Source organism: Scyliorhinus torazame, chromosome 23 (assembly GCF_047496885.1).
Source record: "Scyliorhinus torazame isolate Kashiwa2021f chromosome 23, sScyTor2.1, whole genome shotgun sequence".
Classification (NCBI taxonomy): Eukaryota; Metazoa; Chordata; class Chondrichthyes; order Carcharhiniformes; family Scyliorhinidae; genus Scyliorhinus; species Scyliorhinus torazame.
Genome location: NC_092729.1, coordinates 38,171,347 through 38,197,604, shown reverse-complemented (window position 1 = coordinate 38,197,604; position 26,258 = coordinate 38,171,347). Strand labels below are relative to the sequence as shown.

At 48.9% G+C, this 26,258-nt stretch overlaps 1 protein-coding gene across 4 annotated transcripts in view; it reads left to right on the top strand.

The window, feature by feature from the left end:
• LOC140399586 (RNA binding protein fox-1 homolog 1-like) overlaps positions 1–25,195 on the top strand; it is a 161,311-nt gene extending 136,116 nt beyond the window's left edge. For 3 of the 4 annotated variants that reach the window (XM_072489119.1, XM_072489122.1, XM_072489121.1), the window contains 4 exons: positions 4,643–4,704; positions 6,550–6,628; positions 21,207–21,325; positions 24,850–25,195. In XM_072489119.1, coding sequence (XP_072345220.1) covers positions 4,643–4,704; positions 6,550–6,628; positions 21,207–21,251 — 186 coding nt within the window. In that variant the 3' untranslated portion in view covers positions 21,252–21,325; positions 24,850–25,195. The remainder of the gene's footprint in view (positions 1–4,642; positions 4,705–6,549; positions 6,629–21,206; positions 21,326–24,849) is intronic. The other variant, XM_072489120.1, reaches the window with a different exon arrangement.
• Positions 25,196–26,258: the final 1,063 nt, after the last annotated feature.

Sequence of the window (26,258 nt, the reverse complement as noted above, 5' to 3'; positions counted from 1 at the left end):
TAACACGGCCAATTCACCTAACCTGCACATCTTTGGACACTAAGGGACAATTTAACACGGCCAATCCACCTAACCTGTACATCTTTGGACACTAAGGGACAATTTAACACGACCAATCCACCTAACCTGTACATCTTTGGGCACTAAGTGACAATTTAACATGGTCAATCCACCTAACCTGTACATCTTTGGACACTAAGGGACAATTGAACACGGCCTATTCACCTAACCTGCACATCTTTGGACACTAAGGGACAATTTAACACGGCCAATCCACCTAACCTGCACATCTTTGGATACTAATGGACAATTTAACACGGCCAATCCACCTAACCTGTACATCTTTGGACACTAAGGGACAATTTAACACGGCCAATCCATCAAACCTGTACATCTTTGGGCACTAAGTGACAAGTTAACACGGCCAATCCACCTAACCTGTACAACTTTGGACACTAAGTGACAAGTTAACACGGCAAATCCACCTAACCTGTACATCTTTGGACACTAAGGGACAATTTAACACGGCCAATCCACCTAACCTGTACATCTTTGGACACTAAGGGGCAATTTAACATGGCCAATCCACCTAACCTGTACATCTTTGGACACTAAGGGACAATTTAACACGGCCAATCCACCTAACCTGCACATCTTTGGACACTAAGGGGCAATTTAACACGGCCAATCCACCTAACCTGCACATCTTTGGACACTAAGGGACAATTTATCACGGCCAATCCACCTAACCTGCACATCTTTGCACACTAAGGGACAATTTAACACAGCCAATCCACCTAACCTGCACATCTTTGGACACTAAGGGGCAATTTAACACGGCCAATCCACCTGACCTGCACATCTTTGGACACTAAGAGACAATTTAACACGGCCAATCCACCTAACCTGTACATCTTTGGACACTAAGAGACAATTTAACATGGTCAATCCACCTAACCTGTACATCTTTGGACACTAAGAGACAATTTTAACATGGTCAATCCACCTAACCTGTACATCTTTGGACACTAAGAGACAATTTAACATGGCCAATCCACCTAACCTGTACATCTTTGGACACTGAGGGACAATTTAACACGGCCAATCCACCTAACCTGTACATCTTTGGACACTAAGGGACAATTTAACACGGCCAATCCACCTAACCCGTACATCTTTGGACACTAAGGGACAATTTAACACGGCCAATCCACCTAACCGCACATCTTTGGACACTAATGGACAATTTAACACGGCCAATCCCCCTAACCTGTACATCTTTGGACACTAAGGGACATTTTAACACGGGCAATCCACCTAACCTGTACATCTTTGGACACTAAGGGACAATTTAACATGGCCAATCCACCTAACCTGCACATCTTTGGTCACTAAGGAGCAATTTAACACGGCCAATCCACCTAACCTGTACATCTTTGGTCACTAAGGGGCAATTTAACACGGCCAATCCACCTAACCTGCACATCTTTGGACACTAAGAGACAATTTAACACGGCCAATCCACCTAACCTGTACATCTTTGGACACTAAGGGACAATTTAACACGGCCAATCCACCTAACCTGCACATCTTTGGACACGAAGGGACAATTTAACACGGCCAATCCACCTAACCTGTACATCTTTGGACACTAAGGGACAATTTAACATGGCCAATTCACCTAACCTGCACATCTTTGGACACTAAGGGACAATTTAACACGGCCAATCCACCTAACCTGTACATCTTTGGACACTAAGGGACAATTTAACACGACCAATCCACCTAACCTGTACATCTTTGGACACTAAGTGACAATTTAACATGGTCAATCCACCTAACCTGCACATCTTTGGACACTAAGAGACAATTTAACACGGCCAATCCACCTAACCTGTACATCTTTGGACACTAAGGGACAATTTAACACGGCCAATCCACCTAACCTGCACATCTTTGGACACGAAGGGACAATTTAACACGGCCAATCCACCTAACCTGTACATCTTTGGACACTAAGGGACAATTTAACATGGCCAATTCACCTAACCTGCACATCTTTGGACACTAAGGGACAATTTAACACGGCCAATCCACCTAACCTGTACATCTTTGGACACTAAGGGACAATTTAACACGACCAATCCACCTAACCTGTACATCTTTGGACACTAAGTGACAATTTAACATGGTCAATCCACCTAACCTGTACATCTTTGGACACTAAGGGACAATTGAACACGGCCTATTCACCTAACCTGCACATCTTTGGACACTAAGGGACAATTTAACACGGCCAATCCACCTAACCTGCACATCTTTGGATACTAATGGACAATTTAACACGGCCAATCCACCTAACCTGTACATCTTTGGACACTAAGGGACAATTTAACACAGCCAATCCATCAAACCTGTACATCTTTGGGCACTAAGTGACAAGTTAACACGGCCAATCCACCTAACCTGTACAACTTTGGACACTAAGTGACAAGTTAACACGGCAAATCCACCTAACCTGTACATCTTTGGACACTAAGGGACAATTTAACACGGCCAATCCACCTAACCTGCACATCTTTGGACACTAAGGGGCAATTTAACACGGCAAATCCACCTAACCTGCACATCTTTGGACACTAAGAGACAATTTAACACGGTCAATCCATCTAACCTGCACATCTTTGGACACTAAGGGGCAATTTAACACGGCAAATCCACCTAACCTGCACATCTTTGGACACTAAGAGACAATTTAACATGGTCAGTCCACCTAACCTGTACATCTTTGGACACAAGGGACAATTTAACACAGCCAATCTTCAAACCTGTACATCTTTGGACACTAAGTGACAAGTTAACACGGTCAATCCACCTAACCTGCACATCTTTGGACACTAAGGGACAATTTAACATAGTGAATCCACCTATCCTGAAAGTCTTTGGACACTAAGGGACAATTTAATACGGCCAATCCACCTTAACTGTACATCTTTGGACACTCGGGGACAATTTAACACGGCCAATCCACCTAACCTGCACATCTTTGGACACTAAGGGACAATTTAACACGGCCAATTCACCTAACCTGCACATCTTTGGACACTAAGGGACAATTTAACACGGCCAATCCACCTAACCTGCACATCTTTGGATACTAAGGGACAATTTAACACGGCCAATCCACCTAACCTGTACACCTTTGGACACAAGGGACAATTTAACACGGCCAATCCATCAAACCTGTACATCTTTGGGCACTAAGTGACAAGTTAACACGGCCAATCCACCTAACCTGCAGATCTTTGGACACTAAGGGACAATTTAACATGGCCAATCCACCTAACCTATACATCTTTGGACACTAAGGGACAATTAAACGCAGCCAATCCACCTAACCTGCACATCTTTGGACACTAAGGGACAATTTAACACGGCCAATCCACCTAACCTGCACATCTTTGGAAACTAAGGGACAATTTAACACGGTCAATCCACCTAACCTGTACATCTTTGGACACTAAGGGACAATTTAACGTGGCCAATCCACCTAACCTGCACATCTTTGGACACTAAGGGACAATTTAACACGGCCAATCCACCTAACCTGCACATCTTTGGACACTCAGGGACAATTTAACATGGTGAATCCACCTAACCTGTAAATCTTTGTACACTAAGGGACAATTTAACATGGTGAATCCACCTATCCTGAACATCATTGGACACTAAGGGACAATTTAACACGGCCAATCCACCTAACCTGTACATCTTTGGACACTAAGGGACAATTTAACACGGCCAATCCACCTAACCTGCACATCTTTGGACACTAATGGACAATTGAACACGGCCAATCCACCTAACCTGTACATCTTTGGACACTAAGGGACAATTTAACACGGCCAATCCACCTAACCTGCACATCTTTGGATTGTGGGAGGAAACCGGAGCACCCGGAGGAAACCCACGCAGACACGGGGAGAAGGTGCAGACTCCACACAGACAGTGACCCAAGCCGGGAATTGAACCTGGGACCCTGGCGCTGTGAAGCAGCTGTGCTAGCTACTCTGCTACCGTGCCGCCCATGTGGGCTTTGCCAACCAACTCTCCCAATCCTTCCACCGCTTTGAAGGAACGATACATCCCAGCTCCCTGAATTCCTTGCACATTGTTTAGACTCTGCCATTTAGCCCCTCCCTACCTCTCCCACAACTCCCTCTAATACCTCGGCCTTTATCCTTGTCTCTCCCTGTCTCCGCCTCCAATGTCTCTGTTTTCTTCCTCTCTGTCCCTGCCACTCTCTCTAATCCCTGCCTCTCGATTTGCTGCTTCTGGTGATGTGCACATAAATGTAGAGAGTTGCAGACATGTACAGAGCTGTTTGTCGGTGCAGCTAACCGTAGGTATGACCTCCGGACAGGGGGTGGCGCCAGACATGCATCATGTCACGCGCTAGTTGGTAGTAGGACGTACAGTCGCACTGAGAGTAGCTCGGGAGGAATTTGAATAACTTTGTTTGTATATAAATCCGTTTGACAATCGTTTATCGTTGTGTTGAATACATGTATGTTCTGTGTGTGTCTCCATCATGCGTGGAACCACGGAACACAACACGGCTTACCTCTTGCTCCTCTTTCAGGGCGGTTATGCCACATATCGAGTGGCCCAACCCACAGCTGCCACCACCACCTACAGCGACGGGTAAGTTCCTCCCACGATAACCTTTTTAGACGCTTGACCAAGACAGATGCTGGGATTCGAGATCAAGAGGAGTCTCGAGTTAAAAGTTCAGCGCTGGCCAGTCCATTGTCGATTGTCGTCCAATCCCATTTGCGTCGCTGATCTCCTTTCGGGAAGGAAATCTGCAGCCCTCACCTGGCCTGGCCTACACGTGACTCCAGACCCACAGCGATGCGGCCCACTCTGAATTGCCCCCTGACATGGCCAGTGACCCAATCTGGTCGAGCCAATCAAGGATTGGGCCACAAATGTTGGTGTCACCAGCGATATCCTGTAAATACAAACAAAGAACAACGAAATGTACAGCACAGGAACAGGCCCTTCGGCCCTCCAAGCCCGTGCCGACCATGCTGCCCGACTAAACTACAATCTTCTACACTTCCTGGGTCCGTATCCCTCTATTCCCATCCTATTCATGTATTTGTCAAGATGCCCCTTAAATGTCCCTATCGTCCCTGCTTCCACCACCTCCTCCGGTAGCGAGTTCCAGGCACCCACTGCCCTCTGCGTAAAAAACTTGCCTCGTACATCTACTCTAAACCTTGCCCCTCTCACCTTAAACCTATGCCCCCTAGTAATTGACCCCTCTACCCTGGGGAAAAGCCTCTGACTATCCACTCTGTGTATGCCCCTCATAATCTTGTAGACCTCTATCAGGTCGCCCCTCAACCTCCGTCGTTCCAGTGAGAACAAAGCGAGTCTATCCAACCGCTCCTCATAGCGATAGCTCTCCAGACCAGGCAACATCCTGGTCAACCTCTTCTGTACCCTCTCCAAAGCCCCCACATCTTCTGGTAGCAAAAGAACGGCCGATATATTTCCCAGTCAGGACGGTGAGGGGCTCGGAGGGGAACCTCCAGGTGGTGGGGTTCCCAGGTATCTGCTGCTCTTGTCCTTCTAGATGGTCAGTTTCTGGTCAATGATAACCTCCAGGATGTTGATAGACTCCTTGGATTGCTACAGGGCAGAAGGAGTCCATTTGGCCAATTGCGTCTGCCACATCCCTTTGAGAGAGCATTTGCCCACTCCCCCATAACCCCACCTAACCTTTTTGGACACTCAGAGCAATTTAGCACAGCCAGTCCACCTAACCTGCACATCTTTGGACTGTGGGAGGAAACCGGAGCACCCGGAGGAAACCCACGCACACACGGGGAGGACGTGCAGACTCCGCACAGACAGTGACCCAAGCCGGGAATCGAACCTGGGACCCTGGAGCTGTGAGGCAGCAGTGCTAGCCACTGTGCCCCCGGAAAGGGAGGGATAAACAGTGGTGATAATGCCTTTGGAAGTCAAGGGGCAATGTTTAGAGCTACTCTCATTTGGGAGGCACGATAGCACAGCGGTTAGCACAGTTGCGCCAGTGTCCCAGGTTCAATTCCCGGCTTGGGTCTCTGTGTGGAGTCGGCACATCCGCCCCGTGTGTGCGTGGGTCTCCTCCGGGCGTCCCGGTTTCCTCCCACAGTCCAAAGATGTGCGGGTTAGGCAGATTGGCCGTGAAAAACTGCCCCTCGTGGCCAAAAAGGTTAAATGGGGGTTACGGGGATAGGGTAGATACGTGGGCTTGAGTAGGGTGGTCTATGTAAGGGCTCGATGGGCTGAATGGCCTCCTTCTGCACTGTAAATTCCATGACTCTCCGAGATGGCCTTTGCCTGGAACTTGTTTGGCGCCAATGTTACTTCCGGGTTCAGGCAGACGTCCATGAATGTTCCGTTGGATTTTAACCCTGGTACGAGGCCCGGAACGATGATGTCCATTCAGCGTTGAAGGGATTTGTGCTAATTTTGGTTGTTTGCATCTTTTAGGTACGGCAGAGTGTACACCACAGCTGATCCTTACCACCATGCGCTCGGACCTGCCGCCACCTATGGTGTGGGGACCGTGGTGAGTTCACCTCTTCGTACTCGATGCGGTTGAGACCGTTCGGAAGACCGTGACGAGCTAGGAAACAGGGGCAGGAGTAGGTCATTCAGCACCCCCCAGCATCCAGTGAGATCATGGCTGAAATCTGTTACTTTAGTGACTGCACCACAGGGGACGCAGCAGCTCATGTAAGGCATCTAGGGACGGACAATGAAGCCTGGGGCCTAGTCAGCAACGCCCACATCCTGGGAGCGAATAAAGCAAATCTGGTTCCTGTCACCCTCGCGCATTCATTTATTGATCTATTAATTAATTAATTAATTTCACATTTAGAGTGCCCAATTCATTTTTTACAATTAAGGGGCAATTTAGCGCGGCCAATCCACCTACCCTGCACATCTTTGGGCTGTGGGGGCGAAACCCACGCAAACACGGGGAGAATGTGCAAACTCCACACGGACAGTGACCCAGAGCCGGGATCGAACCTGGGACCTCGGCGCCGTGAGGCAGCTGCGGTAACCACTGCGACACCGTGCCACTCCTACTCTCATGCATTTATTGCATTTTCCCATAATGCACCGCCGCGGGCGCATGCTCTCTGGGTCAAGGGGCACAAATTACCCCGACTGGATGGAGTCGTGACGATCTGACATTGATGATTCCCCAATTTGATGCATTTCCGTCAATGCTTTATTTTAGAAAGAGGGAAAGGAGCGACGTGGTAGCACAGTGGTTAGCACTCTGGACTCACAGCGCCAGGGACCCGGGTTCAATTCTGGCCTCGGGTCTCTGTCTGTGCAGAGTCTGCACGTTCTCCCCGTGTCTGCGTGGGTTATCTCCCGGTGCTCCGGTTTCCGCCCACAGTCCAAAGATGTACAGGTTAGGTGGATTGGCCGTGTTAAATAGTCCCTTAGTGACCAAAGATGTGCAGGTTAGGTGGATTGGCCGTGTTAAATTGTCCCTTAGTGTCCAAAGATGTACAGGTTAGGTGGATTGGCCGTGTTAAATTGTCCCTTAGTGTCCAAAGATGTGCAGGTTAGGTGGATTGGCCGTGTTAAATTGTCCCTTAGTGTCCAAAGATGTGCAGGTTAGGTGAATTGGCCGTGTTAAATTGTCCCTTAGTGTCCAAAGATATACAGGTCAGGTGGATTGGCCGTGTTGAATTGTCCCTTAGTGTCCAAAGATGTGCAGGTTAGGTGGATTGGCCGTGTTAAATTGTCCCTTAGTGTCCAAAGATGTGCAGGTTAGGTGGATTGGCCATGTTAAATTGCCCCTTAGTGTCCAAAGATGTACAGGTTAGGTGGATTGGCCATGTTAAATTGTCCCTTAGTGACCAAAGATGTACAGGTTAGGTGGATTGGCAATGTTAAATTGTCCCTTAGTGTCCAAAGATGTACAGGTTAGGTGGATTGACCATGTTAAATTGCCCCTTAGTGTCCAAAGATGTGCAGGTTAGGTGGATTGGCCGTGTTAAATTGTCCCTTAGTGTCCAAAGATGTACAGGTTAGGTGGATTGGCCGTGTTAAATTGTCCCTTATTGTCCAAAGATGTACAGGTTAGGGGGATTGGCCGTGTTAAATTGTCACTTCGTGTCCAAAGATGTACAGGTTAGGTGGATTGGCCGTGTTAAATTGTCCCTTAGTGTCCAAAGATGTGCAGGTTAGGTGGATTGGCCTTGTTAAATTGTCCCTTAGTGTCCAAAGATGTACAGGTTAGGTGGATTGACCATGTTAAATTGCCCCTTAGTGTCCAAAGATGTGCAGGTTAGGTGGATTGGGCGTGTTAAATTGTCCCTAATGTCCAAAGATGTACGAGTTAGATGGATTGGCCGTGTTAAATTGTCCCTTAGTGTCCAAAGATGTACAGGTTAGGTGGATTGGCCGTGCTAAATTGTCCCTTAGTGTCCAAAGATGTGCAGGTTAGGTGGATTGGCCGTGTTAAATTGTCCCTTAGTGTCCAAAGATGTATAGGTTAGGTGGATTGGCCGTGCTAAATTGTCCCTTAGTGTCCAAAGATGTACAGGTTAGGTGGATTGGCCGTGTTAAATTGTCCCTTAGTGTCCAAGGATGTGCAGGTTAGGGGGATTGGCCGTGTTAAATTGTCCCTTAGTGTCCAAAGATGTACAGGTTAGGTGGATTGGCCGTGTTAAATTGTCCCTCCGTGTCCAAAGATGTACAGGTTAGGTGGATTGGCCGTGTTAAACTGTCCCTTAGTGTCCAAAGATGTACAGGTTAGGGGGATTGGCCGTGTTAAATTGTCCCTTAGTGTCCAAAGATGTGCAGGTTAGGTGGATTGACCGTGTTAAATTGTCCCTTAGTGTCCAACGATGTACAGGTTAGGGGGATTGGCCGTGTTAAATTGCCCCTTGTGTCCAAAGATGTGCAGGTTAGGTGGATTGGCCGTGTTAAATTGTCCCTTAGTGTCCAAAGATGTACAGGTTAGGTGGATTGGCCGTGTTAAATTGTCCCTTAGTGTCCAAAGATGTGCAGGTTAGGTGGATTGGCCGTGTTAAATTGTCCCTTAGTGTCCAACGATGTACAGGTTAGGGGGATTGGCCGTGTTAAATTGCCCCTTGTGTCCAAAGATGTGCAGGTTAGGTGGATTGGCCGTGTTAAATTGTCCCTTAGTGCCCAAAGATGTGCAGGTTAGGTGGATTGGCCGTGTTAAATTGTCCCTTAGTGCCCAAAGATGTACAGGTTAGGTGGATTGGCCGTGTTAAATTGTCCCTTAGTGACCAAAGATGTGCAGGTTAGGGGGATTGGCCGTGTTAAATTGTCCCTTAGTGTCCAAAGATGTGCAGGTTAGGTGGATTGGTCGTGTTAAATTGTCCCTTAGTGCCCAAAGATGTACAGGTTAGGTGGATTGGCCGTGTTAAATTGTCCCTTAGTGTCCAAAGATGTGCAGGTTAGGTGGATTGGTCGTGTTAAATTGCCCCTTGTGTCCAAAGATGTACAGGTTAGGTGGATTGGTCGTGTTAAATTGTCCCTTAGTGTCCAAAGATGTGCAGGTTAGGTGGATTGGTCGTGTTAAATTGTCCCTTAGTGTCCAAAGATGTGCAGGTTAGGTAGATTGGCCGTGTTGAATTGTCCCTCAGTGTCCAAAGATGTACAGGTTAGGTGGATTGGCCGTGTTAAATTGTCCCTTAGTGTCCAAACATGTACAGGTTAGGTGGATTGGCCGTGTTAAATTGTCCCTTAGTGTCCAAAGATGTGCAGGTTAGGTGGATTGGCCGTGTTAAATTGTCCCTTTGTGTCCAAAGATGTGCAGGTTAGGTGGGTTGGCCGTGTTAAATTGTCCCTTAGTGTCCAAAGATGTGCAGGTTAGGTGGATTGGCCGTGCTAAGTTGTCCCTTAGTGTCCAAAGATGTACAGGTTAGGTGGATTGGCCGTGTTAAATTGTCCCTTAGTGTCCAAAGATGTGCAGGTTAGGTGGGTTGGCCGTGTTAAATTGTCCCTTAGTGTCCAAAGAGGCACAGGTTAGGTGGATTGGCCGTGTTAAATTGTCCCTTAGTGTCCAAAGATGTGCAGGTTAGGTGGGTTGGCCGTGTTAAATTGTCCCTTTGTGTCCAAAGATGTACAGGTTAGGTGGATTGGCCGTGTTAAATTGTCCCTTAGTGTCCAACGATGTACAGGTTAGGTGGATTGGCCGTGTTAAATTGTCCCTTAGTGTCCAACGATGTACAGGTTAGGTAGGGGTTATGGGGACATGGAGGGGCAGTGTGGCTATGTAGGGGACTCTTTCAGGGAGTCAGTGCGTAATCGATGGGCTGAATGGTGTCCTATTGCGCTGTTCGGATTCTGTCAATCCAGCGCCTCACACGGTAGACAGAGTTGTCCAGTTCTCGTCCCACGTCACCTCCCCACCCCCACTTGATCCCTGTAGCCCCACGAGGCTCCTTTTGCTGCGATGGACATTCGGAATGGGAGGAGGTTCTGCTCCCCGACAGCCTTTCACCTCATCGTTCATCAACAATCTCTCCACCTCTGCCTTGTGAACATTCAGACACTCTGCTTCCCCTGCCTGTCGAGGAGGTGACTTCTTTGTCACCTGTAGAGTTTACCAGGGAGGTTATGAGGGACGCAGACATGGTCGGTCGGAAGGTACGTGTGGAGGGACAAAGGTCTAAGGTACAGGGCCGAGATTCAGAGGGGTTTGAGGACATTCCGTTTCAGTCAGAGCGTGGTGGGAATCGGCGATTGGTCGAGGCGGCAACACTCACAACCTTCAGGAAGCATTCAGATTTCCCCTTCCAATGCCACAGCCGACAAGGCCACCTACTGGAAAACAGGATTCGTATAGGTTCCATATGATCCTTACAGCGCAGAAGGAGGCTCTTTGGCCCATCGAGTCATCACTGATCCTCTGAAACGGCACCTTTGCCCACCTCTCCGCCTATCCCCGTAACCTAACCGCACATCTTTGGACACTAAGGGACAATTTAACACGGCCAATCCCCCTAACCTGTACATCTTTGGACACTGAGGGACAATTTAACACGGCCAATCCACCTAACCTGCACATCTTTGGACACTAAGGGACAATTTAGCACGGCCAATCCACCTAACCTGTACATCTTTGGACACTAAGGGACAATTTAACACGGCCAATCCACCTAATCTGCACATCTTTGGACACTAAGGGACAGTTTAACTCGGCCAATCCCCCTAACCTGTACATCTTTGGACACTAAGGGACAGTTTAACACGGCCAATCGCCCTAACCTGTACATCTTTGGACACTAAGGGACAATTTAACACGGCCAATCCACCTAACCTGTACATCTTTGGACACTAAGGGACAATTTAACATGGCCAATCCCCCTAACCTGTACATCTTTGGACACTGAGGGACAATTTAACACGGCCAATCCACCTAACCTGCACATCTTTGGACACTAAGGGACAATTTAGCACGGCCAATCCACCTAACCTGTACATCTTTGGACACTAAGGGACAATTTAACACGGCCAATCCACCTAACCTGCCCATCTTTGGACACTAAGGGACAATTTAACACGGCCAATCCACCTAACCTGCACATCTTTGGACACGAAGGGACAATTTAACACGGCCAATCCACCTAACCTGTACATCTTTGGACACTAAGGGACAATTTAACACGGCCAATCCACCTAACCTGCACATCTTTGGACACTAAGGGACAATTTAACACGGCCAATCCACCTAATCTGCACATCTTTGGACACTAAGGGACAGTTTAACACGGCCAATCCCCCTAACCTGCACATCTTTGGACACTAAGGGACAATTTAACACGGCCAATCCCCCTAACCTGTACATCTTTGGACACTAAGGGACAATTTAACACGGCCAATCCACCTAACCTGCACATCTTTGGACACTAAGGGACAATTTAACACGGCCAATCCACCTAATCTGCACATCTTTGGACACTAAGGGACAATTTAACACGGCCAATCCACCTGACCTGCACATCTTTGGGCACTAAGGGACAATTTAACACGGCCAATCCCCCTAACCTGTACATCTTTGGACACTAAGGGACAGTTTAACACGGCCAATCGCCCTAACCTGTACATCTTTGGACACTAAGGGACAATTTAACACGGCCAATCCACCTAACCTGTACATCTTTGGACACTAAGGGACAATTTAACACGGCCAATCCACCTGACCTGTACATCTTTGGACACTAAGGGACAATTTAACACGGCCAATCCACCTAACCTGTACATCTTTGGACACTAAGGGACAATTTAACACGGCCAATCCACCTAACCTGTACATCTTTGGACACTAAGGGACAATTTAACACGGCCAATCCACCTAATCTGCACATCTTTGGACACTAAGGGACAATTTAACACGGCCAATCCACCTGACCTGCACATCTTTGGGCACTAAGGGACAATTTAACACGGCCAATCCCCCTAACCTGTACATCTTTGGACACTAAGGGACAGTTTAACACGGCCAATCGCCCTAACCTGTACATCTTTGGACACTAAGGGACAATTTAACACGGCCAATCCACCTAACCTGTACATCTTTGGACACTAAGGGACAATTTAACACGGCCAATCCACCTGACCTGTACATCTTTGGACACTAAGGGACAATTTAACACGGCCAATCCACCTAACCTGGACATCTTTGGACACTAAGGGACAATTTAACACGGCCAATCCACCTAACCTGTACATCTTTGGACTGTGGGAGGAAACCGGAGCACCCGGAGGAAACCCACGCACACACGGGGAGAACGTGCAGACTCCGCGCAGGCAGTGACCCAAGCCGGGATTTGAACCCGGGACCCTGGCGCTGTGAAGAAACAGTGCTAACCACTGTGCCACCGTGCTGTCCTAGCCAGAGCAGACATGAGGGGAAGAAGGATTCTTTCTGTGCTGTGAAACGCTGTGACCATGACCTTGTATCGCTTCCCAGAACCATCAACCTGTGTCCCAAGTGCTCCCCACTGACAGCCGCAGCCTCCAGCCCTTTCTACCAATGGCCAATGGGACCAACCTTTCCCCACCATTCTCCTCTACCTCTCCCAATCAGATCTCCTTCGCTCCAAAACCTTGTTGCCTCTTTATGCTTTCATTGGATGTGTCCATTGCTGGCTCGGCCCAGCATTTATCGCCCATCCCTGGTTGCCCCTTCAGGAGGTGGGGGTGAGCCGCCTTCTTGAGCCGCTGCTGTCCCTGTGGTGTAGGTACACCCACTGTGCTGTTAGGGAGGGAGTTCCAGGATGTTGCCCCGGCGACAGTGAAGGAACGGCCGATATCTTTCCCAGTCGGGGTGGGGAGGGGCTCGGAGGGGACCCTCCAGGGGGTGGGGTTCCCAGGTATCTGCTGCCCTTGTCCTTCTAGATGGTCGCGGCCGTGGGTTGGGAAGGTGCTGCCTGAGGAGCCTCGGTGAGTTGCTGCAGTTCAGCTTGTGGATGGGACACACGGCTGCCTCTGTGCGTCGGGGGGGGGGGGGGAGGGAGTGAACGTTGTGGAAGGGGGAGCAATCAAGCGGGGCTGCTTTGTCCCGGATGGTGTCGAGCTTCTCGAGTGTTGCTGGGAGCCGCGCTCATCCAGGCGAGTGGAGAGTCTCCCATCGCACTCCGGACTCGTGTCCTTGTCGATGGTGGACAGGCTTTGGGGGGGGTCAGGAGGTGAGTTACTCTCCGCAGGATTCCCAGCCTCTGGCCTGCCCTGGGACGTACAGTGTTTATACAGCGGGGTCCAGTTCAGTTTCTGGGTAACTCCCAGGATGTTGCTCAGAAAGGTCTGGAGTCACGTGTTTGCTCGATTGCTGACGTACTCTGTGTGGTGATGTCACAACATAATGTTCCAAACACTCATTCGGGTTTGGGAGCGCACATCGCGGTTTCATTTCTTAAGCTGAGGCACAGAGATACAGATGAATATAAAGTTGTCGGACATCAGCGGTGTGTGTGAGAGAGAGTGAGTGACTGTGTGTGTGAGTGAATGTGCGTGTTTGTGAGTGAAAGCGTGTGAGTGAGTGTGCAAGTGTGTGTGAAAGTTTGTGAGTGCGAGCGTGTGAAAGTGTGAGTGTGAATGTGTGGGTGTGCAAGTCTGTGTGAAAGTTTGCGAGTGTGTGTGAATGTGTGCGAGTGTGTGTGAAAGTGTGAGAGTGAATGTGTGTGTGTTTGTGAGTGAGTGTGAGCGTGTGAGTGAGTGTGTGTAAAAGTTTGCGAGTGTGTGTGCGTGTGCAAGTCTGTGAGAGTGTGTGTGAAAGTGTGTGTGTGAAAGTGAGAGTGAATGTGAAAGTGTGAGAGTGAATGTGTGTGTTTGTGAGTGAAAGTGTGTGCCAGAGGGAGTGCGGGCGTGCGAGTGCGAGAGTGTGCGAGAGTGAGTGAGAGTGAGTGTGCGAGTGTGTGCGAGTGTGTGAGTGAGTGTGAATGTGAGCGTGTGTGTGAGAAAGTGAATGCATGTGTGTTTGAGAGTGAGTGTGTGAGTGAGTGAGTGAGAGTGTGTGAAAGTGTGTGTATGAGAGTGTTTGAGAGCGAGTGTGTTTGAGAGTGAGTGTGTGAGTGAGTGAGCGAGAGTGTGTGTATGAGAGTGTTTGAGAGTGAGTGTGTCTGCCTGAGAGAGTGTGAGTGAGTGTGCACGTGTGTGTATGTGAGTGTGTGTGTGTTAATGCTGGGTGCTTTTTTCACAGTAGTTTAATTCGTGTTAATGTAAGCCTACTTGTGACACTAATAAAAAGATTATTAGATTATAGTGTGTGCGAATATGCGCTCTACTGAATAAAAAAGTGAATCTTAAACTGCACTGTAGACACACTGAGGTTTGAGGGACGCTCTGCTCCAATTTCTGATCAGCACACTGAGAAGGGGAGCAAATCCCCTTCCTTTAGTCAACCCGATTGCACATATTTCTCATGGTCAACATTGAAGAGACCTTCGATCCTGGCCCTGGGTCACTGTCTGTGCGGAGTCTCCACGTCCTCCCCGTGTGTGCGTGGGTTTCCTCCGGGTGCTCCGGTTTCCTCCCACAGTCCAAAGATGTGCAGGTTAGGTGGATTGGCCGTGCTAAATTGCTCTTAGTGTCCAAACAGGTTAGGTGGGGTTAATGGATTACGGGGATAGGGTGGAAGTGAGGGCTTGAGTGGGTCGGCGCAGACTCGATGGGCCGAATGCCCTCCTTCTGCACTCTATGTTCTATGTACTATGTGCAGGGCAGGTGGATTGGCCACGCTAAAGGGCCCCTTAATTGGAACAATTTTAAATAAAACATTGCAGAATCCTGTTCTAGATCATTACCCAGCTCCGCCCATCTCCATACTGACCCTGTTAATGTACACTCCTGTTCTAGATCATTACCCAGCTCCGTCCATCTCTAGACTGACCCTGTTAATGTACACGCCTGTTCTAGATCATTACCCAGCTCTGTCCATCTCCATACTGACCCCGTTAATGTACACTCCTGTTCTAGATCATTACCCAGCTCCGTCCATCTCTATACTGACCCCGTTAATGTACACTCCTGTTCTAGATCATTACCCAGCTTCGTCCATCTCCATACTGACCCCGTTAATGTACACTCCTGTTCTAGATCATTACCCAGCTCCGTCCATCTCTATACTGACCCTGTTAATGTACACTCCTGTTCTAGATCATTACCCAGCTCCGTCCATCTCTATACTGACCCTGTTAATGTACACTCCTGTTCTAGATCATTACCCAGCTCCGTCCATCTCTATACGGACCCCGTTAATGTACACTCCTGTTCTAGATCATTACCCAGCTCCGTCCATCTCTATACTGACCCTGTTAATGTACACTCCTGTTCTAGATCATTACCCAGCTCCGTCCATCTCTATACTGACCCTGTTAATGTACACTCCTGTTCTAGATCATTACCCAGCTCCGTCCATCTCTATACTGACCGTGTTAATGTACACTCTTGTTCTAGATCATTACCCAGCTCCGTCCATCTCTATACTGACCGTGTTAATGTACACTCCTGTTCTAGATCATTACCCAGCTCCGTCCATCTCTATACTGACCCCGTTAATGTACACTCCTGTTCTAGATCATTACCCAGCTCCGTCCATCTCTATACTGACCCTGGTAATGTACACTCCTGTTCTAGATCATTACCCAGCTCCTTCCATCTCTATACTGACCCTGGTAATGTACACTCCTATTCTAGATCATTACCCAGCTCTGCCCATCTCTATACTGACCCTGGTAATGTACACTCCTGTTCTAGATCATTACCCAGCTCCGCCCATCTCTATACTGACCCTGGTAATGTACACTCCTGTTCTAGATCATTACCCAGCTCCGTCCATCTCTATACTGACCCTGGTAATGTACACTCCTGTTCGAGATCATTACCCAGCTCCTTCCATCTCTAGACTGACCCTGGTAATGTACACTCCTGTTCTAGATCATTACCCAGCTCCGCCCATCTCTATATGGACCCTGTTAATGTACACTCCTGTTCTAGATCATTACCCAGCTCCGTCCATCTCTATACTGACCCTGGTAATGTACACTCCTGTTCTAGATCATTACCCAGCTCCGCCCATCTCTATACTGACCCTGGTAATGTACACTCCTGTTCTAGATCATTACCCAGCTCCGTCCATCTCTATACTGACCCTGTTAATGTACACTCCTGTTCTAGATCATTACCCGGCTCCGTCCATCTCTATACTGACCCCGTTAATGTACACTCCTGTTCTAGATCATTACCCAGCTCCGTCCATCTCTACACTGACCCTGTTAATGTACACTCCTGTTCTAGATCATTACCGAGCTCCGTCCATCTCTATACTGACCCTGTTAATGTACACTCCTGTTCTAGATCATTACCCAGCTCCGTCCATCTCTATACTGACCCCGTTAATGTACACTCCTGTTCTAGATCATTACCCAGCTCCGTCCATCTCTATACTGACCCTATTAATGTACACTCCTGTTCTAGATCATTACCCAGCTTCGTCCATCTCTACACTGACCCTGTTAATGTACACTCCTGTTCTAGATCATTACCCAGCTCCGTCCATCTCTATACTGACCCTGTTAATGTACACTCCTGTTCTAGATCATTACCCAGCTTCGTCCATCTCTATACTGACCCCGTTAATGTACACTCCTGTTCTAGATCATTACCCAGCTCCGTCCATCTCTATACTGACCCTGTTAATGTACACTCCTGTTCTAGATCATTACCCAGCTTCGTCCATCTCTATACTGACCCTGTTAATGTACACTCCTGTTCTAGATCATTACCCAGCTCCGTCCATCTCTATACTGACCCCGTTAATGTACACTCCTGTTCTAGATCATTACCCAGCTCCGTCCATCTCTATACTGACCCTGTTAATGTACACTCCTGTTCTAGATCATTACCCAGCTTCGTCCATCTCTATACTGACCCTGTTAATGTACACTCCTGTTCTAGATCATTACCCAGCTCCGTCCATCTCTATACTGACCCCGTTAATGTACACTCCTGTTCTAGATCATTACCCAGCTCCGTCCATCTCTATACTGACCCCGTTAATGTACACTACTGTTCTAGATCATTACCGAGCTCCGTCCATCTCTATACTGACCGTGTTAATGTACACTCCTGTTCTAGATCATTACCCAGCTCCGTCCATTTCTATACTGACCATGTTAATGTACACTCCTGTTCTAGATCATTACCCAGCTCCGTCCATCTCTATACTGACCCTGGTAATGTACACTCCTGTTCTAGATCATTACCCAGCTCCTTCCATCTCTATACTGACCCCGTTAATGTACACTCCTGTTCTAGATCATTACCGAGCTCCGTCCATCTCTATACTGACCCTGTTAATGTACACTCCTGTTCTAGATCATTACCCAGCTCCGTCCATCTCTATACTGACCATGTTAATGTACACTCCTGTTCTAGATCATTACCCAGCTCCGTTCAACTCTATACTGCCCCCGTTAATGTACACTCCTGTTCTAGATCATTACCCAGCTCCGTCCATCTCTATACTGACCCTGGTAATGTACACTCCTGTTCTAGATCATTACCCAGCTCCTTCCATCTCTATACTGACCCTGGTAATGTACACTCCTATTCTAGATCATTACCCAGCTCTGCCCATCTCTATACTGACCCTGGTAATGTACACTCCTGTTCTAGATCATTACCCAGCTCCGCCCATCTCTATACTGACCCTGGTAATGTACACTCCTGTTCTAGATCATTACCCAGCTCCGTCCATCTCTATACTGACCCTGGTAATGTACACTCCTGTTCGAGATCATTACCCAGCTCCGTCCATCTCGATACTGACCCCGTTAATGTACACTCCTGTTCTAGATCATTACCCAGCTCCGTCCATCTCTATACTGACCCTGGTAATGTACACTCCTGTTCGAGATCATTACCCAGCTCCGTCCATCTCTATACTGACCCTGGTAATGTACACTCCTGTTCTAGATCATTACCCAGCTCTTTCCATCTCTAGACTGACCCTGGTAATGTACACTCCTGTTCTAGATCATTACCCAGCTCCGCCCATCTCTATATGGACCCTGTTAATGTACACTCCTGTTCTAGATCATTACCCAGCTCCGTCCATCTCTATACTGACCCTGGTAATGTACACTCCTGTTCTAGATCATTACCCAGCTCCGCCCATCTCTATACTGACCCTGGTAATGTACACTCCTGTTCTAGATCATTACCCGGCTCCGTCCATCTCTATACTGACCCCGTTAATGTACACTCCTGTTCTAGATCATTACCCAGCTCCGTCCATCTCTACACTGACCCTGTTAATGTACACTCCTGTTCTAGATCATTACCGAGCTCCGTCCATCTCTATACTGACCCTGTTAATGTACACTCCTGTTCTAGATCATTACCCAGCTCCGTCCATCTCTATACTGACCCTATTAATGTACACTCCTGTTCTAGATCATTACCCAGCTTCGTCCATCTCTACACTGACCCTGTTAATGTACACTCCTGTTCTAGATCATTACCCAGCTCCGTCCATCTCTATACTGACCCTGTTAATGTACACTCCTGTTCTAGATCATTACCCAGCTTCGTCCATCTCTATACTGACCCCGTTAATGTACACTCCTGTTCTAGATCATTACCCAGCTCCGTCCATCTCTATACTGACCCTGTTAATGTACACTCCTGTTCTAGATCATTACCCAGCTTCGTCCATCTCTATACTGACCCTGTTAATGTACACTCCTGTTCTAGATCATTACCCAGCTCCGTCCATCTCTATACTGACCCCGTTAATGTACACTCCTGTTCTAGATCATTACCCAGCTCCGTCCATCTCTATACTGACCCTGTTAATGTACACTCCTGTTCTAGATCATTACCCAGCTTCGTCCATCTCTATACTGACCCTGTTAATGTACACTCCTGTTCTAGATCATTACCCAGCTCCGTCCATCTCTATACTGACCCCGTTAATGTACACTCCTGTTCTAGATCATTACCCAGCTCCGTCCATCTCTATACTGACCCCGTTAATGTACACTCCTGTTCTAGATCATTACCCAGCTCCGTCCATCTCTATACTGACCCCGTTAATGTACACTACTGTTCTAGATCATTACCGAGCTCCGTCCATCTCTATACTGACCGTGTTAATGTACACTCCTGTTCTAGATCATTACCCAGCTCCGTCCATCTCTATACTGACCATGTTAATGTACACTCCTGTTCTAGATCATTACCCAGCTCCGTCCATCTCTACACTGACCCTGTTAATGTACACTCCTGTTCTAGATCATTACCCAGCTCCGTCCATCTCTATACTGACCCCGTTAATGTACACTCCTGTTCTAGATCATTACCCAGCTCCGTCCATCTCTACACTGACCCTGTTAATGTACACTCCTGTTCTAGATCATTACCCAGCTCCGTCCATCTCTATACTGACCCCGTTAATGTACACTCCTGTTCTAGATCATTACCCAGCTCCGTCCATCTCTATACTGACCCCGTTAATGTACACTCCTGTTCGAGATCATTACCCAGCTCCGTCCATCTCTATACTGACCCTGTTAATGTACACTCCTGTTCTAGATCATTACCCAGCTCCGTCCATCTCTATACTGACCCCGTTAATGTACACTCCTGTTCTAGATCATTACCCAGCTCCGTCCATCTCTATACTGACCCCGTTAATGTACACTCCTGTTCGAGATCTTTCCCCAGCTCCGCCCATCTCGATAGTGGCTGAGGGACTTGTGCCTTGTTACATGACGATGGGACTGTGACCACACCCTGACCCACTCTTTCTTTACTGGACCCTCTCTGCGACAACCCTGATTGAGACACGCAAACAAGGCCAGATTTGTTAATTGAACCTACATTCCCCCAGCCGTTGTACAGAGAACCTAGTTGTGCTGGGATTTGATCCGCCGCGAGTTAGCCTGGGCTCCAGGTTCAGCTTCCTTCGCCCTACGCCATTGCCTTCCCTATAAAACATCCCCCATCCTTGCTACCCTCCTGGTTCCGGAAGTCACCGCTCCTCTGGAATGTGGGGGACCGGGAGTCAGTGGGCGCTCCAGCCGCAGCCGAACCCGAGATTAACGCCAAACCTGGGACAACGTCCCAACAAAGACCAAAGACAAGTACAGCACAGGAACAGGCCCTTCGGCCCTCCAAGCCCGTGCTGACCATGCTGCCCGACTAAACTACAACCCACTTCCTGGGTCCCTCTATTCCCATCCTATTCATATATTTGTCAAGATGCCCCTTAAATGTCCCTATCGTCCCTGCTTCCACCACCTCCTCCGGTAGCGAGTTCCAGGCACCCGCTACCCTCTGCGTAAAAAACTTGCCTCGTACATCTCCTTTAAACCTTGCCCCTCTCACCTTAAACCTATGCCCCCTAGTAATTGACCCCTCTGCCCCGGGGAAAAGCCTCTGACTGTCCACTCTGTCTATGCCCCTCATAATTTTTGTCAATACGTTTGGTTGTGTTTTTGGATTGCCGGTTCCTCGCGAGCAGCTTGCCCACAACCCGGCCCGCCTGCCCCCTTCGGACATGTGTGTACATTGCCGTGATCTTGTTTGCCTCCACCTCGCCGCCACGATTGCTAACACGGCGTTCCTTTCTCTGATTGCAGGCTGGCCTGTACCGTGGAGGGTACAACCGATTCAGTCCTTACTGAACACGGCGCACACAGACGGCGGCAAGAGCCACAGCGTGGGTGGCCGCAATCCGCCCTCCAGCCGCTTGGATAATGTAAACTTCCCCCCTCTCCTCCCCCCCCTACCCCCCACTCCCCGATCCACTAACCCCTTCGCCCCGTCCAACACCCCCCCCCCCCCCGCACCCCGCACCCCGGGGCTGCGATGTCAGGACCTTCTGCCAGCGTGGAAAACCGTGAATGCTTCGAATCCGGGGGCCGCCTTCGCCTCTTCGTTCTTCGCCTCGTCGGGTTCGGGGGGAGGAAGACAGCGGAGCGAGCGGGAGGGCGATCGGGGCCCTGGTGCCCTGCGGCGGGAACGCTCCTCGGTGCCTGAGGGGGGTGGGGGGGGGGGGGGGGTACGTGCTCCGCGCCCAGACCTTCGCCTCACCTGCCGCGAGGCGGGAGCAGCGCCTCGGAATATCGGCAGGGGGGGTCTCGTGTCCCCCGAGGATGCCGGGATCGGCTCCGACGATCAATCATCGCGAGGTCGAGGTGGAGGGGGAGGGATGAGGGAGGGATGACGGCCAAACGGCCTCGGAATGCAGGGATCGAAAGCAAGCCTGCCCGCGGAACCATCGCCGATTCTTGTTCAAAAGCCATCAGGCTGAGGGTTGGAGGGGGGGGACTCTGTCCCCCTCACCGACAGGCCTGTCCCCCACGCAGTTCCAGCACACCCAACGCCATGCGGTTGACTCTCAGCTTGGGGTGGCCCGGCGGCACAGTGGCTAGCACTGCTGCATCACCGCTCCAGGATCCCCGGTTCGATTCCCCGCCGGGTCACTGCCTGCGCAGAGTCTGCACGTTCTCCCCCGTGTCTGCGTGGGTTTCCTCCGGGTGCTCCGGTTTCCTCCCACAAGTCCCGAAAGACGTGCTCGTTAAGTGGATTGGACATAGAATCATGGAATCACAAAATCCCTACACTGCCGAGGGAGGCAATTCGGCCCATCGAGCCTGCACCAACCCTCCAAAAGAGCACCCTACCCAGGCCCACCTCTCCGCCATATCCCCTGCAAACCCGTCACCCCATCTTTGCACACTAAGGGACAATTTAACACGGCCAATCCACCTAACCTGTACATCTTTGGTCACTAAGGGACAATTTAACACGGCCAATCCACCTAACCTGCATATCTTTGGACACAAAGGGACAATTTAACACGGCCAATCCACCTAACCTGTACATCTTTGGACACTAAGGGACAATTTAACACGGCCAATCCACCTAACCTGCACATCTTTGGACACTAAGGGACAATTTAGCACGGCCAATCCACCTAACCTGTACACCTTTGGACACTAAGGGACAATTTAACACGGCCAATCCACCTAACCGTGTACATCTTTGGACGCTAAGGGACAATTTAACACGGCCAATCCACCTAACCTGCACATCTTTGGACACTAAGGGGCAATTTAACACGGCCAATCCACCTAACCTGCACATCTTTGGACACTAAGGGACAATTTAACACGGCCAATCCACCTAACCTGTACATCTTTGGACACTAAGGGACAATTTAACACGGCCAATCCACCTAACCTGTACATGTTTGGACACTAAGGGACAATTTAACACGGCCAATCCACCTAACCTGTACATCTTTGGACACACGGGCAATTTAACACGGCCAATCCACCTAACCTGTACATCTTTGGACACTAAGGGACAATTTAACACGGCCAATCCACCTAACCTGTACATCTTTGGACACAAAGGGACAATTTAGCATGGCCAATCCACCTAACCTGTACATCTTTGGACACTAAGGTACAATTTAACACGGCCAATCCACCTAACCTGTACATCTTTGGACACTAAGGGACAATTTAACACGGCCAATCCACCTAACCTGTACATCTTTGGACACAAAGGGACAATTTAGCATGGCCAATCCACCTAACCTGTACATCTTTGGACACTAAGGGACAATTTAGCACGGCCAATCCACCTAACCTGTACATCTTTGGACGCTAAGGGACAATTTAACACGGCCAATCCACCTAACCTGCACATCTTTGGGCACTAAGGGACAATTTAACACGGCCAATCCACCTAACCTGTACATCTTTGGACACTAAGGGACAATTTAACACGGCCAATCTACCTAACCTGTACATCTTTGGACGCTAAGGGACAATTTAACACGGCCAATCCACCTAACCTGTACATCTTTGGACACTAAGGGACAATTTAGCACGGCCAATCCACCTAACCTGTACATCTTTGGACGCTAAGGGACAATTTAACACGGCCAATCCACCTAACCTGTCCATCTTTGGACGCTAAGGGACAATTTAACACGGCCATCCACCTAACCTGTACATCTTTGGACACTAAGGGACAATTTAGCGCGGCCAATCTACCTAACCTGCACATCTTTGGGCACTAAGGGACAATTTAACCCGGCCAATCCACCTAACCTGTACATCTTTGGACGCTAAGGGACAATTTAACACGGCCAATCCACCTAACCTGCACATCTTTGGGCACTAAGGGACAATTTAACACGGCCAATCCACCTAACCTGTACATCTTTGGACACTAAGGGACAATTTAACACGGCCAATCTACCTAACCTGTACATCTTTGGACGCTAAGGGACAATTTAACACGGCCAATCCACCTAACCTGTACATCTTTGGACACTAAGGGACAATTTAGCACGGCCAATCCACCTAACCTGTACATCTTTGGACGCTAAGGGACAATTTAGCACGGCCAATCCACCTAACCTGTACTTCTTTGGACACTAAGGGACGATTTAACACGGCCAATCCACCTAACCTGCACATCTTTGGGCACTAAGGGACAATTTAACACGGCCAATCCACCTAACCTGTACATCTTTGGACACTAAGGGACAATTTAACACGGCCAATCTACCTAACCTGTACATCTTTGGACGCTAAGGGACAATTTAACACGGCCAATCCACCTAACCTGTACATCTTTGGACACTAAGGGACAATTTAGCACGGCCAATCCACCTAACCTGTACATCTTTGGACGCTAAGGGACAATTTAGCACGGCCAATCCACCTAACCTGTACTTCTTTGGACTGTGGGAGGAAACAGGAGCACCCGGAGGAAACCCACGCCGACAGTCACCCAAGGCCGGAATTGACCGGTCCCTGGAGCTGTGAGGTAGCAGTGCTAACCCCTGTGCACGTTGTGAGGAGATGAGAGGGTAGTGTCTCTACAACTCACATTCGCCTGTGGCAGCGGAGGTAAAATCCTTTTTCGCAGCGGTGGAGAGATTCTCGGTCCGGAAGAGGAGGGGAGCAGGCGGGCTGTGGGGCGGTGATAGGTTACCAGTGGCGGGAGAGGGGGGAGGCAGATTTGAATTTACAACCAGGCCAGCCACGATCTAATTGAAAGGCGGAGCGGGCTCGAAGGGCCGAATGACCCCGCTCCTTGTTGCTCCGCTCGTCTCTTCTGGAGGTCAGCCAGCCAGGTGTTCCTCTCAGCGTTTGCCCAAAGGTCTCCTTCCCTCTTTCACCTTCGACCTCGTCAGATTGCACTCGAAACGCTAACTCTGCCTCTCTCTCTCTCTCTCTCTCTCTCTCTCCCTCCCAGATACTACCAGACCTAAGTTCTTCCAGCATTTTCTAATCCTATTCCCGCCTTGACACATCTGGTTCCTTCCAGCAGAACTTTGATCTCTATCTGCCTTTATCTGTTGAACTCTGTAATTAAAATGGCTTCTTCCTCCTTTTTGGCGTCTCTCTGTATCTCCACCTATGCTTGTAACTGAACTATGATCATGAGTCTCTATTCCAATCTTCATCTCCATGTCTACCTCCATGTCTATCTGCTCTCTAGCTCCTCCTGACTGAACGTTGACCTGTTTCTGCATCCTCATCTCTGTGTGCCCACCTTGATACCTATCTGCCTCTGTATATTAAACAATGTGTAAATCTTGCCTCTGTATCTCTGTCTGCAGCTATCTCAATGCTCTACTTGTGTATTTCAATTGAGACAACTGTTGTTGCTCGCCTATTTCACCTCTGACTCTAATCAAAGTGACATTCCTAGCTGTGTCAACAATTCCGCCTGTGCCAGTCTCGAATCCTGCCTCTGTTTGCGAAGGAATGTGTTGGTATCTCTAAACGCATCTTGGAGGCCCTTACACTGGCGTGTAAAGCCAAGTGCCGAGTTGACTTGACTCTATGTACAACCTTAGCAAAGTTGCACTGTAGAACGATTGAGGGAAAAGGCACAAGGAAGTGCTGAGGGTTTTTGGCTCAGGGTGGTACCATGGCCGGTACAGGCTTGGAGGGCCGAAGGGCCTGTTCCTGTGCTGTATTGTTCTTTGTTCTTTACTCTAGTTCCTGCCCCCATAGCCCTGTGTCTTACAGTATTCAAAGTGATGACCCAGGTACTTTTTAAACAGGGTTTCGGCTCTCTGCCTCCACCGCCAACCCGACTCCCACTACCCTCTGCGTTAAAACGTTCTCCCTCATGTCCCCTCTACACCTTCTCGCCCTTATCCTGAACCCATGTTCCCTGGTTGTACAATTCTCCGCCAAGTGAGGTGATGCATTTTGGCAGATCGAATCAGGCCAGGACCTACTCAGTTAATGGTATGGCGTTGGGGAGAGTTATAGAACAAAGAGATCTAGGAGTACAGGTTCATAGCTCCTTGAAGGTGGAGTCGCAGGTGGACAGGGTGGTGAAGAAGGCATTCGGCATGCTTGGTTTCATTGGTCAGAACATTGAACACAGGAGTTGGGACGTCTTGTTGAAGTTGTACAAGACATTGGTACGGCCACACTTGGAATACTGTGTGCAGTTCTGGTCACCCTATTATAGAAAGGATATTATTAAACTAGAAAGAGTGCAGAAAAGATTTACTAGGATGTTACCGGGACTTGATGGTTTGAGTTATAAGGAGAGGCTGGATAGACTGGGACTTTTTTCCCTGGAGCGTAGGAGGCTTAGGGGTGATCTTATAGAGGTCTATAAAATAATGAGGGGCATAGATA